The sequence below is a fragment of the Amphiura filiformis genome, chromosome 17 (genome assembly GCF_039555335.1).
Source record: "Amphiura filiformis chromosome 17, Afil_fr2py, whole genome shotgun sequence".
Taxonomy (NCBI): domain Eukaryota; kingdom Metazoa; phylum Echinodermata; class Ophiuroidea; order Amphilepidida; family Amphiuridae; genus Amphiura; species Amphiura filiformis.
This window is the reverse complement of record NC_092644.1, coordinates 54,089,450-54,105,438: the sequence shown is the minus strand read 5'-3', so window position 1 is coordinate 54,105,438 and position 15,989 is coordinate 54,089,450. Positions and strand designations below refer to the sequence as shown.

The 15,989-nt window shown below is 37.4% G+C and overlaps 1 protein-coding gene and 3 non-coding genes across 4 annotated transcripts in view; 3 read left to right on the top strand and 1 right to left on the bottom strand.

The window, feature by feature from the left end:
* LOC140137988 (uncharacterized) overlaps positions 1–15,989 on the top strand; it is a 51,688-nt gene that overhangs the window by 15,123 nt on the left and 20,576 nt on the right. Inside the window, 10 exon segments of the mRNA XM_072159817.1 lie at positions 123–519; positions 522–640; positions 2,852–2,971; positions 3,774–3,846; positions 3,849–4,186; positions 5,813–5,869; positions 11,237–11,393; positions 12,670–12,827; positions 13,165–13,270; positions 15,335–15,384. Of these exon segments, the coding sequence (XP_072015918.1) occupies positions 123–519; positions 522–640; positions 2,852–2,971; positions 3,774–3,846; positions 3,849–4,186; positions 5,813–5,869; positions 11,237–11,393; positions 12,670–12,827; positions 13,165–13,270; positions 15,335–15,384 (1,575 nt within the window).
* Positions 14,486–14,559, bottom strand: Trnat-ggu (transfer RNA threonine (anticodon GGU)). Its single transcript has one exon. It is a non-coding gene; the product is annotated as a tRNA-Thr (tRNA).
* On the top strand, positions 14,877–14,950 carry Trnai-gau (transfer RNA isoleucine (anticodon GAU)). The gene has a single exon. It is a non-coding gene; the product is annotated as a tRNA-Ile (tRNA).
* On the top strand, positions 15,173–15,246 carry Trnat-ggu (transfer RNA threonine (anticodon GGU)). The gene has a single exon. It is a non-coding gene; the product is annotated as a tRNA-Thr (tRNA).

Below are 15,989 nucleotides of genomic sequence, written 5' to 3'. Positions count from 1 at the left end.
TGACCCCTCATTTTAAGTTATTGATTCTCTTTTCAATGAAAACAATTTTAGCTGAAATGATTAGATTTCAAAATTTACGTACATGCCTATCTTTACATCTTATTTTTATTTTCCATTCCCAGGACATGCCAGATGTCGTTGAGGCGACATGGAACAGAGGAGACTTGGTCATTCGCGGCAAAGCCGACCACACAACAGCCCACATCAAAAGTTTGGTTTCACGTCAGAGAGTTGATGTCTCCAAAGCTCTCAAGAAACGTGCTGCAGTGGCAAGAAAATCAGCTAGACAGACCTCCTCATCAGGCGCATTTGGAGGCAGGCTGCATCCAGGAGCAGGTGGAGTTAAACCAAGAGGCCCAAGGTTTGGGGTTAGGCCAACCGTACCAGCATACCTACAGACAGAAATTAAATCCTTCCTCATGATACACCCTAATGGGGTCCTAAACACAGAGTTTGAGCTACAATTTGGCAGGAAGTTTGGACACACAATCCCCTATTCCAAGATGGGATTTAGCTCCCTCGTGATCTGACTATGTCTATGAGTAATTGTGTGTCTGTTGAGATGCTCAGTAGAGGAGGTATCGTATCTCACGAGAGGAGTAATTTCCTGGCAACAACCAAGCTCGAGGAGCAAATAAAGGTATCGTATGTGTGTTGGGATTAGTTTTTTTTAAGGTTCAGTGAGACTTCACTTTGAGAATGGCATGCACTGGACTGATTTTGTGTCTATCCCGGGATAAGAATAGCTATATGGGGTGTAGGCTATTGTGTGGGGGTGTGTGTGTTTTTTGGTTAGGGCTACAGGACGTGGGTTAGTAACCAGGATTTGTAGCATTGTACTCATGTACTGTACATGTATGTGATGTGCTAACAAAAACACATGCACACATATTTAGATTACTAATTGTTTTATATTTGATGATAATTTCTTTTGTCTTTCATTTTGATGTACCGTATTTATACTGTGTACTTTGATCAGCCCAAAAAAGGCTTTATATTGTTTTATTATTGTGTTGAAAATTAGTATTAAATATTTTTTTTAAGTACAGGAGTGAGGGCAGGGTGGAATTTTGTTTCACCTTGTGATAATCCATTTGGATTCTGGCAACAGTATTTTATATTAAATCGTGTTTGGTGTGTAGCCTGAGCCTCACCAAATCTGTGAGAACCTCTTTAGATTCACGCAAATCGGATCAGGAGAATCTCTGCGAGAATGGAATAACAAAGTTACTGTATACTACTTTATGGTAATGTGGGGTTTATGGATTGATACTGATATATATGACCTTGCCTTTTTGGAACTGATCAAAGTATCTTGTCGTGTTTGCATCTTTTTGTTTCATCATTTGTGACATCGTGATTTCAAATTTATTAACAATTCAACTAACAAGTTTGTCCTCATCTACTGATTTTTGTTGTTGCAAATTACACTTTACTGTGGTTCACCTCAAGTTTGGTAGTGATGTCAATGCCTTTTTTGCAGTTGCGCTGCAAGTGTGCTGACAAACTGCCCTTGTTTGCGTGCATACAATCGGTATGATTAAATTTATGTGCATGATTTGATACGACCAGCAAAATATGCACCTATATTACTACGGGACTTAAGTTGAACCAACATGTAATCAATAAGGCCAATGAACAAGGGATTTTTAGAAACACACATTCTTGAGAAGGATATCCAAAGGTAGGGGGTGCCTATTCTTTGATTTTCCCCCACAAACCCCCACAATAAAATGAATAATTACAATACAAAAGGTAATGCATATCTTACTGAACTTTCAGCCTTTATGCTTAAGGGGGTACTACACCCCTCGATAAATTTGTGTCTATTTTTGCATTTTTCTCAAAAACTAATAACACAGTGGTAACAAAAATATGTATATTATTGGGGCAGGAATCAATTACTACACTGGAATTTCAGTGACCCAAGACAAGCGGTTCGTTATTTATGATAAGAAATAAGGTACCCCTAGGATGTACCTCATTTCCTATCATATATACTGAACCGCTTTTCTTGAGTCACTGAAATTTCAGTGTAGTAATTAGATTTCTTGCCCCAATAATATACATAACTTTTGTTCTCTCTCTCTCTCTAGGTGCCATATCCTAAGACGTTGGCGATCATGTCGTGCCACAATTCTCTGTTATAGGCCATCTCCAGAAGCTCTGTCGCTTTATGTTCAGCTCCCCTTTCTTTTAGCCAGTCTTTCAGATTTGATAACCACATCACTCTCTTCCTGCCTCTGCTCCTTGTTCCTTCTATTCTTCCTGTCAATACTAGGTTCTCGAAACCATCCTTTCTGAGGATATGACCAAGGAATTTGATCTGCTTAACTCTGATTTCACGTAACAGCTTCCTGTTCACATTTGCTCTACTTAGGACATCGTCATTAGACACTTTATCAGTCCACGGGATCTTCATCATTCTTCTAAGGAACCACATCTCGCAGCTCTCCAATCTTCTTTTAATGTCTGTTGTTATTGACCATGCTTCACTTCCATACATTAATACAGGGACGACATTTTTTGAGAAAAATGTAAAAATAGTCACAAATTGATCACAGGGGTGTAGTACCCCCTTAATTAATCTTCAACATTTTTACAAATTTCTTTAAGAAATCCTGTATAATAAACTGCACCATTTTGACATACTGGGCTAAATCTCTTGTCAAAATGAACAAAATATTTCAAGGAACTTTTCTGTGAGTTTCCGTAGCACATTTATGTGAGCTGGAGGAACTGAAGAATATCTGGCTTAAAACACACTCAAAACTTTGTAAAATTTAAACGATTAAGCATAATGCGGCCAAGGTGTACCATTCATTGTTTGTTCACATAACCTCAATCACAGATCCACCAGCACAGAAACAAAGCACTTTACCAAATACTAGGCGGACACCCTGGAAACAAAGCAGGGAAACGTCATTTGCTAAAGGAAGCAATAACAACAATAAACCAAAAGGGTTCTCCAGTAAGTATTGGGTGAAATATACACCTATAGCAACTAGTATAAGCATCATTATGATTAAAATGGACAAAAAAGTAGACATGTAAAACCTTGCACTTAGGTAAGATAAAAAGTACATACAATGTTCGGGTCCTACTTGGCTTGAGTACTCAGCAAAAATAGTTTGTCAATTCAGTTTCCTTCTCATCATTTAATTAATTAATATCAATATTCACTTGTATGGTGTGCAAAAAATATTGAGCAGCCTGGATTCGAACCTGTGACTATGAGTATTAAACTGTTAACTTACAACTTACATTGTACGTAATGTCAACATGTACTAGTTAATCTCCTAGGCCTGCCACTGCATCGCCATGCCAGGGGATAGGGCAGATCTTTCAGTTCTTGTAGGTATATGGATTATGTATGAGTGGTTCTTTGATGATTTGTTGTTTATTTGTGTTTATTAACTTTGTTTGCAAGACCACATTATCAGGGTTTACAGTTTTTCGCATTTTCACGTTCAGGACACATTTTTGTACTCATAACCGTACAAAAAGCACTTGGAAATACAAGTGGACCCAGTTATTTGAGAGCAATTTGTGAACCCTGCATCTAACACTCCTTTGAATGTTTACTGCACTAATCTTGTTTACATAATACATTATTTGAAATGTTTCATCTAACATTGATCTACATTCACAGTTTGCATTTCATTTGTGTTGTGTCTATCATGAAATAAGTTTTCCCTATGCCCTCAATTTGAGAAAGGTTAGCTTTACAGTTCATGCACTCATTTCTTGCTCTTTTTAACACCTATCTTTAGGACCAGACACATCAAGGGCAAAAGGTTTCTCAGCCAGAGCAAGCAGCCTACCACTCAGCAGTACTAGAACAAACATAGAACAAGCAAGATCATCAAATCCCCCTCGGGCAGCAAGGACCCTACTACCAACTCCGTCAAGACCTACCAGCAACTCTCTAAGTAAACCTGCACCTGCCCAGTCAACCAGGCAACCAATGCCAATTGCCAAAACAAGTGTAGAGTCATCAGGTGCCAAACCAAGCATTTCAAGATATGGGCAGTCATCTCAAGGTGGTGCAAGTGGAGTAGCATCAAGACAGAGTGTGTCAGATAAACAGTCATCTGGTGGAGGTGGTAAAGCAAAGGCAGCAGCAGCAATAGATGATAGTTTAGATGCAGATTTTGGCAAGGATTTCTTACTAGAAATTCAACAGGTAAAAAATACTTTCAGGCCTCATAACTGCTAAATTGTTAGTCTAAAGTTTAGAATGGCAAACTCTTAATAAATTCATCTGTGAGGGAAAATCCCCCAAAACAGGATTTTTTTTCCGATCAACATAACAAAAAAATTCATTGGCCAAATTTTTTTTTTTTATTAAATGTTAAAAACTAGCTAAAGATACCTAGGAACTGTTTTTTTGGTTTTTTTTAAATTTTGACCAACTTCACCAAAAATATTTGAAATTTGGGCAAAAATTAGGCTTTTTTATGATTTTTTTGACCATTTTTGGTGCAAATTTCTCACAAAACAGTGATTGATCATGTTATACTTGGTTTAACATTTAGCAGAGATAATTTGTCTGAAATGATATACATGCCTAGTTGCTGCATCCATGGGCAAATGTGCCAGCATCCACTGCTCAAAATATTGGACCTGCCCATAAGATGATAGGGGATAGTAAATACAAGATTTCATATCAGTTATTCTCATTTTTAATTAAATATTAAGGTGGTTATGGAGGCATTATAAAAGTGCTCTAAGCATGTTTTAAACAGATTAATTGAGTAGAGCAAAGTACACTGATCAATATGCCTTTTGTTTGGAGTCAATCGGACATACGGTTTTCAAAATATTTCAATTTATATTTTCTTTGTATCTTATTGTTTTTATCAATAATCAATAAAGTTAATGAGCTAAAATGACTGGAAAGCTCATTAACATATAATTTTGCCAATATTTTGCTAAAATCCATGCATAAATGTTCAGGGTACTTTTATTTTGCATACTTTTGCCCTGAAACTTGGTCAAAGTGTTTCTAATATGTTCTAATGTATTTTATAGTGAAGCCGCCCCCTAATTTGCATATTTGCATAATTAATTAGCATTTATGCAAATTAGCTCATTAATTATGCAAATATGCAAATTAGAGGGCGGCTTCACTATATAATACATTAGAACATATTAGAAACACTTTGACCAAGTTTCAGGGCAAAAGTATGCAAAAATAAAAGTACCTGAACATTTATGCATTGATTTTTAGCAAAATATTGGCAAAATTACATATTAATGAGCCTTTCCAGTCCTTTTAGCTCATTAACTATATTGATTATTGACAAAAACAATAGGATACAAAGAAAATATAAATTGATGTATTATGGAAACCGTATGTCCGATTTGTTCTCCAAACAAAAGGCATATTGATCAGTGTACTTTTACCCTACTCAATTAATCTGTTTAAAATATGCTCAAAGCATTTTCTAATTTCTAGAAAATGCATCCAATACCACCTTAAACTCTTTAATTTAGCAAAGTTACCATCATGATAACTCCCCTTATTCTAAAAAGAATAAAACTTGTTTACATCTTCAGTTGTGTGCACTGCGATTGCATGTTCATATTTACTCTATATATGCCTAAAATGTGCTACATATGTGTACCTTGACAAGCATGTTCTGTGACTACTGTCATCTATCAGGAACAAAATTTAGCGCTTGCAAGCTAAACCACATCCACCTAATAAGAATACAAAATTGACAGACTTCTGACTGACTGACCCTGAGAGTACAAGCAAACAATTTGTTTGTGGCCTAAAATGTTACTACTTTTCACCATGTTTCAGGTTATGGAGAAGAACCCAAATGGCATCATGGCTGCTTCTCTTCCCACTGCATATAAGGTGAGTGAAGCATGATGATTCAAAGATCAGTGTCTTTGTTTTAGGGCCAGTATTTGTGTGCATTTTGCCACAACCACAAAATGTTTGGGAAAAGAGCAAATGCAAGTACATAAATTACCTTTCTTCATATCAAAATATCAGTTGAGCATACTGTTAATAGTTTTGAAGCTATATTTGAATTTGTAACGGCTGTGTTACTTTTTGTGGAGACTTTATTTTGATTGGTTTCAAAGAGGGTATTTTTGCAATGGCGAACCTGGTGAAAAAATTATGTTTATTATAGCCAGTAGTCCTGAAAGGAATTAAGCATAAAATTGCTGAAGGTCGTGCGTCATGAATTGGGGTATAGGAAAAGGTGGCGGTGTTACATTTTTACATTTTTTTCAGGACATTCTATACCAGATCTCAAGAATGGAGATGGGTACTGAACCAGTTTTGGTCTCATTTTGTTTCTAATTTATCTAGCTAACATTTTGGAAAGTAACAACTTCACACTACATTTCCTTCTTGAGATATTGCAATTCAAACGAAGTATTGTCAGGGGTGGCGGCGAATACGGTTGATAGTGCCCAGCACTATGTTGAACAAAGGAGAAGTCGTGCGCTTTCTTTGTTAAAAGCAATTCAATTGATTTCATTGCATTGGAAGGCAAAGATTGAAATAAAACATGTTTCCATTTTTTTAAAGACCGTTTAGTCCCTAAAATCCAAGATGGCCGCCGTGATTGAAAATTTGCCATATTTTACTCATAAATTGCGCTTTAGTAGGATACAGAACGGAAGTCCCCTTCTCGGGTTGAGTACAAGAAGTTTTGAAGGTGTTTCTTTATAGATTTGAGGACGCTGAATAAAATGAGAGAAGTCTGCACCATCGAAAAGTGTGGGAATTCTTGGTAGAGGGCGTTTTTCAAGATGGCATAAAATCCCTTAAAATCACCATAACTTGGTCAGAGAAGCACCCAGCAGCACGATTCTGATGTCTATACCCATGTTTTCAGGGTCAAGGAATCCAATAGAGTAATTTACAACAGCCTAGAGCCTATCATTCCAAGATGGCTGCCAAAATTTCAAAATGGCCGCCAGTGAAAATTAATTTGGCTATATCTCGGTGCAAAAAGTCCTAGAAGTATGATGCTGGTGTCTATACCCATGTTTACAGGGTCTAGAAATCCATTGGAATAATCTAAAACAGCACAGGACCTTAAATCCCAATATGGCTGCCAAAATTTAAAAATAACCACCACTAAAATGCAGAATTTTGCTTATATTATTATCTTATCGGTGGTTTATACGGCCTTATACGGGGTTTACGATCCTTACCTGGGGCTAAGATACCTTAACCTTAGCATAACGCAGTCTAAACCCCAGATAAGGTATCTAAACCCCAGATAAGGCGCCGTACCCCAGATTAAGGGACGTAGACTCCAGATAAAGCAGTCCAAACCCCAAATAAGGTGCCTTAACCCTAAATAAGGAACATAAACCACAGATAAGGCATCTAAACCCCACGTAAGGTGCCTTAACTCTAGATAAGGATCGTTAACCCCAGATAAGGGTCGTAAACACTAGATAAGGCATCTAAACCCCAGATAGGGCACCTTAACCCCAGATAAGAGACATAAACCCCAGATAAGGCAGTTTAAACCCCAGATAAGGCGCCTTAACACCAGATAAGGAACGTAAACAACAGATAAGGCATCTTAATCACAGATAAGGCGCCTTAACTTCAGATAAGGATTGTTAACCCCAGATAAGGGTCGTAAACCCCAGATAAGGCATCTAAACCCCAGATAGGGCGCCTTAACCCCAGATAAGAGACATAAACCCCCTATAAGGCAGTTAAAAAACCCCACTAAGGCACCTTAAACCCTAGATAAGGAACACAAACCCTATATATAGGGTGATTCGGACAAGTATGGACTAGGCAGATGATCAGTTATGCTGCCCTCAGGTAGTTATCGTAAGCACTAAACATCTGGGTGTCAATGAATTTTCAAGACAACATTATCAGCCTCCATTTAGAAACTTTCTCCATGAAATTGGGGCAATATTTTTTCATTTTCAGACCATTTTATGTAGGGTGAACAAATAACTTCTGGTTGCATCTTTGATTTAAAGGCAAAATAGTCATATATTTCCCTCATACTGGGACGAGATTTTGGCCAAGAAACAGCCCTGATCTCAATCCAGTTGAAAATGTGTGGTCTATAATGGAAGAGAAAGTCTACTCTCCCCCATTTGCCACAAACAAGAACATGCTGGTCAAAATAATCAAGGATGCATGGGATTATGTGAAATTGGGAGGCCATACGATTCTTCCTAATCTTCTCGAGGGAGATCACGGGTGGAAGAATCGCTGAATCTAGGATAATGCAGTCTAAACCCCAGATAAGGCGCCCTAACCCCAGATAAGGGACGTGAATCTAGGATAACGCTGTCTAAACCCCTAAACCCATTACATTGTTGTCAATGGGAAAATGGCTGATTTCGGGTGGTATGTTCTCAAATTCAGAACTCTCACAGTTAAAGTTAAAGTTAAAGTTAAACGCCACCAATTTCAGGTGAAACTAGATGATTTAGATCCCAAATGATCAAAAACTCAACATAGGTTGAAATGAGACTTTTCGCAAACAAAATGGCATTGTGCCCTTGAAGCTGAAAGTTACAATTAATTAGATAGGGCGAATATAATGCTAAAAGTGTCATATAATGAGAAAAATATACCATTTTGAAGCATCAAAACCCAAAATGTACTTTTTTGGCTATATCACTTGGTCAATTACAGTGATTTTAAACAGTCTTTTCAGATGCCACGCAAACAAATAGTTCATCATTTCCATGCATCGCCCAGGCCTATTAGTGGTGTATAACCATGTACTAGTGCCATGAGTAGGTACTGTATCTGATATGCCGTCCATCTTGGACCTGGCAAGGGGTCTGGTTATGTAAAACATTGTGCTTTTGGTTCAAAGACATAATTATACACTTGGAAACGTGATCATAAAAACAAACTCATATACATTTAAGCAGTATATAAGCAGCCTCACATTAATCCTTTACTGAGAAGCAACCAGTCTGGCTTTAGATCAGGTCGAAGCAAGAAATCAACTTCTGGAATTGACGCTGGAATTGTTACCTACCCACGTCGGTCAAGCAGGTATCCTGCTAAGATGCTGAATGACCTGGATTTTGCTGATGATATTGCCCTGTTGGAATCTTCTATAGCCCCGGCCCAGTAGGACTGCAACAGCAGCAGCAGATCTAGGCCTTGTCATCAGCGCACCTAAGACAGAATATATGACTGCAAACTGTAACGCCCAGCCAGCACTTGAAGTCTATGGTAGTACCATCAACCATGTCACAGACTTCAAGTACATGCGTTCCAAGATGGGCTCTAGTGTTGGAGACCTAAAAAGAAGAAAAGCACTAGCCTGGGCCGCTTTCTGGAAACTGGAACGCCTTTGGAGAAGCCCATCCCTGCCAATCGGAACAAAAATCAAGCTGTTTGAGACAACTTGTGTCACTACCCTTCTGTACGGGTGCGAGTCATGGGTAATCACCAAGGACATGGAAAACAAGATCAATGCCTTTGCAACATCTTGCTACAGAGTCATGTTAAACATCAAGCGTGTGGATCGGATCCCAAATGAAACCATCTACAATCTGACCAACACCACTCCACTGGTTGCCAGAGTCAAGATTCATCAACTCAAATTTCTCGGTCATATACTGCGTCTTGAAGATGACGAGCCTGTGAAAGAATATGCCCTTTATATTCCACCACATGGGAAGAGGAAACCGGGACGGCTAGAATATTAAATATATCTTCAAGTGCCTGACACAATGCTAGTTCCAGTGTTTGAAATTTAGATTTTGAGCATACTTTGAGAGAGATATCTGGATTTTGCATGTGTCAGCCAGTTTTACAAGATTTTGGTGGCCATCTTGGATTTTATACCACTTACCCCGAAATATTACATGTTTCTTTGAGTGTCTGACACAAGGCTACATAGTTCCAGTGTTTGAAATTGACATTTTAGCATATTTTGAGAGCGATAGATGTAGCTTTTTAGCATGTGTCAGTCAGTTTTATAGGATTTTGGCGGCCATCTTGGATTTTACCAGTTACTCCGAAATATTAAATCTTTCTTTGAGTATCTGACACAAGGCTACATAGTTCCAGTATTTGAAATTTACATTTTGGCATATTTTAAGAGTGATATATAGCTTTTTTTTGCATGTGTCAGTCAGTTTTATAGGATTTTGGCGGCCATCTTGGATTTTACCACTTCCCACGAAATTAAAAAATGGAAACATCTTTTTCCCATTATTTACCCCCACAAGAGACAAAATCAAGTGAAAGTTTGCTTTTAACACCGAAATCGCACGACTCGACATAGTGCTGAGCACTATGAGGCGAATACGGTTGAGGCATGTGTTAAAGTATAGGGAATATTGATTTTTAGTGCCTCTCGAATTTATTTTGTACTCTAACTTCGTAACCCAGCAAGGTATTGGGATGGATTATGTACCATTGTTTTGGTATTTATGTCTAGTAGGTAATGTGACCAATTTTACTCCAAGCTAGTTTAATTTGTTGTAAATGTGCTGCATTCTGTGTCATGGGTTCTAGGCTTTTCCTATACGTTACTGTACTAAGCATGCATTTATGCTCCAAAACGTTCTGAATGTCATATTTCTTGAATAAGTTACCCTACTTCCGTAAAAGTTATCATTTCTTAGAAGGAAATTTGATGAGGAATTCAAATATGCCATTGGTTTTTGTGTAGGGCATGAAGGAAAAAAGTTTTGATTGAAAGTATAATAAAAATCATAACAAATTTTGTACGACTTTTGAACACCCTGTATCTCAGTTAGGCAACATAACTCATCATTACAAGTTTGCTTTTTTTGAAAGTCTACAATGTTATTAGCACATCTAAAAAGGTTTTAACAGACCAGGTGTTTATGTTAGTAAATAAGAGAGGAACAAAATTGTATACTTTTTGAACCAAAATTTAACTTTTCCACCCTATATGACATTTGTGGCACCCTGTATAATGACCAAATATTTGTATGTGTGTATTCCTGGTACTCTAAGCTTTACAGTGATGTATAATTTTATAGGGTTTTGATGAACAGAATATGAATTAGATCAGTTTAAGTATAAAAACATGTCAATTGTTGAATTTTTTAGTATGTAACGCATTTGGCCCCCAATTCATGGCGCACGACCTGAAAGATTTAAAAGTTCTATTTTGATTGGTTACTCAGATTATTAAATCATTTAATTAACCAATCAGGGACTCTGTACAAAGACAGTGGTAGTAATTCTCATAACAAATTGCTTCTTGTCCTCTGTTCACAGCAACACACCGGCAAAGAACTGCCCATGTTTTCATTAGGGTTCTACAGTGTTGTAGAGTTAGTATGTGCAATGCCTAGTATAGTAGCTGTGGAAAGGGAAGACAAACACGGTGATTGGACGCTCTATGACGCACGCACACATCAACCTAAAGGAGCAGGTAATGGTACATTTGGTCAAGAAATAACATGTCACGGTAGCGTGCATCAAACGCCCCTCATGCTAGGATTGTTTGTACTAATTTTAATGCTGATTCAAAACATCGTCATGAAAATGTACAATTCTGAATTGTACAGTTTGAATTTTTAAAGAACATTTGCCAGATTTTGGGAGTTTCTTGACCAAGAGACAAATCCATGTTTTTTTTAAATAAAAACCAAATGATCCTAGCATTTGTCCAGGGACTATCAAAATCTATGCAAAAAATTATGTATTTTTACAAATCAAGGTGCATATTTTGCTGTCTTTATATAGCTCTAGAAATAGTGAATAGTGAAATTATAGTATAAATTCAAGTAAAAAATGAGGTCATTTGGTGAGGTGTCTTGAAATCAAATGTGAAAAGTAGGTCATTGAGTGACAGCCAGGGTTGTAGCTATGCTGGGTGGTGGTGGGCGGACTCGCCCGGCACTCTTAATTTCCACCTGGCACTCCAGTAAATTTTTAGCCCAAATACCCACCACTCCAGTTTCAAATGTTTCAAAAAATCAATGAACAATCAGTATAAAAATTAGCAATTCTTATCAAAATTTCAATTTTTTTACCATTTCATATCAATTTCACCCGGCACTAAAATTTGCCTAGCTATAACCCTGGTGACAGCATAACAAGAACATGGCCATCTGGAAGGAGGAAGTTACTCTAATTTGATCCCATTCATTACAATTCAATACAGCAGATTTTCACAAGCTTTACAATTACAGGCACTATCAGTGATTTGAGAAATCAGAAAATAAAAAATAAAAATAAAGGAAATTAGATTTTTGCATTTTTATAATGAGTATATGTGACACGATCTGGTTCTTGGCGGCAAATTTGAAATTGAGATAAAGGCAAACATATGGAGTAAAAAACAATAAAATACATAAGAAAATATACATCACAAAACTTCAGAACTTTAGAACCAAGTATGCAAGACCATTGGTGTTTTCAGTATACGATAGCCTAATGTTTGTATAAGGTAATAATTATAGTAACTCAATTTTCAAAAATACCTCCTTTGGCCTCCAAGGACCAGATGGTGTTACATGTGTGGTAAATTAGTGATAAGGCTGAACACAACATAATACTATACTATGATTGTGCTTTTAACAAAGTACCATCATAGTATTACGTTGTATTGCTTTTAACAAAGTCCCAAACTCTTTTAGTTTGATCTGTTTTGATAGCAGAGATCCCACACTTACTATCCCCTATAATCTTCCTTCATATCACAGAGTCACCAGTAAGATCTCCATTAAGAAACCAGGCATCTAGTAGACAAGATGACAGTAATGCTGCTGTCAACTTTGATGAGTTAAAGAACAGGATCTTCAACACATTACAGAAACACAGGGATGGTCTTCTCATACAAGATCTGCCAGATGAGTATGAGGTAATGTGTATTTTGATACTGACTATTTTCTGCATTTCCCTATGTTCCTGATCATCAGTGAGTACAGCGGGTAAAATAGTGCCTGTCCGCGCGTCTGAGACATTGTACCTAGTCATTGAACAGACTATATATTCCTAACATGGGCATCTGATGGACGCCCTGAAATGTTGCCATAATTAACTATAGTAGTGGTGTTCTGACCACCGAAAATACCAGGACAAAATTGGCCATGTGTGTGATATCCATCATCCGTTTGACCTGTTTTAGGCCATATGCATGGAGTTATCCTTATTGTGTACCAATTCAGCATATGTTAATATAAACACTTTTTTTTCAGAGAGTACATGGCATGGTGTTTCCTATGGAGGAGCTTGGCTTCAATGATGTGGATTCTGTGGTGCTGCTCATGCAAGATGTCATCAATATTGCATACAAAGGAAGAGGTGAGAGCAGTCAGGATATGAAGCCACAATTAGGGATTCAATCATTGTTCACCATTGTTCATCACCGTTTAACAACGATGCATCCGCGTCGTCTGAATGGTTGTTAAAACGGTGATAAACAATGGTGAAACATGATTGAATCCCTTTCAACAATGAAAACAAGCTAAAATCGTCTCATTCACATGATTATTTCATTACAACTGTCCGTTAGTCATTGACACTCAACGTGTATGCGTTAACTTGTGTTCGTGTATACGCTCCGGAAAAGTGTGGATTCTTCACAGATTAACAACGCTTGGCTCCTGTATAGGAATAGTTGTTGAAAGACGTTTTAACGTTTTCAGCATTCAAACTGGTCCTACCATTCACGAAAGTGGATTAATGTTGGTTGGTTTTTTTGTTCAATGAGGAAGGGCCATGAATGAGCTGATAAATATTAATCAGTTGATGCATTCATTCAAGAAAAAGAAGTCAGTGATCGATTTGATGATTAACTGCTAGATTTTCATTTCCTGTTTTACATCTGTTTTTGAGTACCTGCCATGGATTTGCTCATAACAACTACTGACCAGGCCTCGATATAAGATTGGTCCTCAGAGATCGTTTCTCCCATACTCGGCTTGGAATGCTCTACCGACACCTGTAGCTTTGATCCAGGACTTGCTGAGCTTCAAGTGGAAAGCTGGCGCAAACCTGTCAGTGTTACTTAAATAGATAACTGCTGTTATTGCCTAAATTAACCTTGATATAAAAAAAAATCATATTTAACTGGTTGAATAGAATCACAAGTTAATTGTGTCGCTTTTGTCAATTCTATTCAAATTTAAAGAACTTATTTAGAGTTTCAGGACAGCCATGAGGGAAAATATGTTGAAGCTGATGCTTTATGTGTAGGACATCATGTATTGACGAGGTTCATATTTGAGATAATTCATTATTCAAATTGAATTATTGTTGTCTTGTAATGCCAAGAGCTCTATCACACATGATTTATAACATTTGGCACAAAGTCAGGCAGATCTAATAATGAATAAGACAATAAATTGAAGGATTGCCCTCTATGATTACTACATAGACTTGGATGTAATATTTAAAAAAAATACTTATTCATCATATACGGAGAAATAAAGTTTAATCTATGTGGTAAATTAAATATGAGCTAGGTTTTTAAGTCAAGTCAACACATACATAAATGACAGCCAGTGAAAAAATTCACTGACTATCCAGGATTTGAACCTGGGACCTTCGGATCACCGGACCGATGCTCTACCAACTGAGCTAATAAGTCAGATGGAGAAGAGCAGTGATGTTATTATCTATAGGCCTTCAGTTCAATACCCGCCCTCTATCATCTTCTCATCCAAGAAGCTCCTGGATAGTCAGTGAAATTTTTTCACTGGCTGTCATTTATGTATGTGTTGACTTGACTTAAAAACCTTGCTCATATTTAATTTACCACATAGATTAAACTTTATTTCTCCGTCTCGAATATAATTTCGGAAGGATTTCCAAACCTCTTTCTTAAAGCTTCTTGGATGAGAAGATGATAGAGGGCAGGTATTGAACTGAAGGCCTATAGATAATAACATCACTGCTCTTCTCCATCTGACTTATTAGCTCAGTTGGTAGAGCATCGGTCCGATGATCCGAAGGTCCCAGGTTCAAATCCTGGATAGTCAGTGAAATTTTTTCACTGGCTGTCATTTATGTATGTGTTGACTTGACTTAAAAACCTTGCTCATATTTAATTTACCACATAGATTAAACTTTATTTCTCCGTCTCGAATATAATTTGGAAGGATTTCCAAACCTCTTTCTTAAAGCTTCTTGGATGAGAAGATGATAGAGGGCGGGTATTGAACTGAAGGCCTATAGATAATAACATCACTGCTCTTCTCCATCTGACTTATTAGCTCAGTTGGTAGAGCATCGGTCCGGTGATCCGAAGGTCCCAGGTTCAAATCCTGGATAGTCAGTGAAATTTTTTCACTGGCTGTCATTTATGTATGTATTCATCATATATGTAAACTATTTAATACCATGATGCATCTTTTGTATTTTCAGATCATGTGTATTTGTATCCTGTTGAAAGGCGACTCCCACCATCACCACCTGTAAGTTATACTCTAAGATGTTGAGATAAAACAGTTGAAGTACACAACAGTGTCTTGCATTGTTAAAATTATTTCAACAAATTGTTTATTTCAAACAGAAAGCAAAAGGAGTTATGGGATTGACTCATTTGAGTTATGGCATTCACTCATTTGAGTTATGGGAATATTTACTCAACAAAATAATCACTCGCTTCTCTCCACTGTGGCGGGGTTCAGTTCCCAGCGGTGCCACATGTGAGTTTGGTTGCCGATCCATGCTCGTCCTCGCAGGTTTTTCTCTGGGTGCTCCAGTTTTCCTCCTGCATCAAAAATCGGACCTCTTCCCATATCCCTGTCCCATCATATCCAGATGGCATCCCGTGAATTGAGTTGCCTCTAAGCACTATTGGGCTTAGCCTGGCTTCGGCCGAATGTTATAAATAAATAAATAAATAAAATTGTGAATTGCCATAGATTGGCAATTAATTTATTGCAAAAACTTTCACTAAATCAATGTGATACATGACATGATTTGCTAGCCAACATCAAATATTGTTCCATGCCAGACTGGTTTTCATGTTGTGCATAGTCTGTATTTAACAAAGTCCCAGGATATGCTGTAGTGG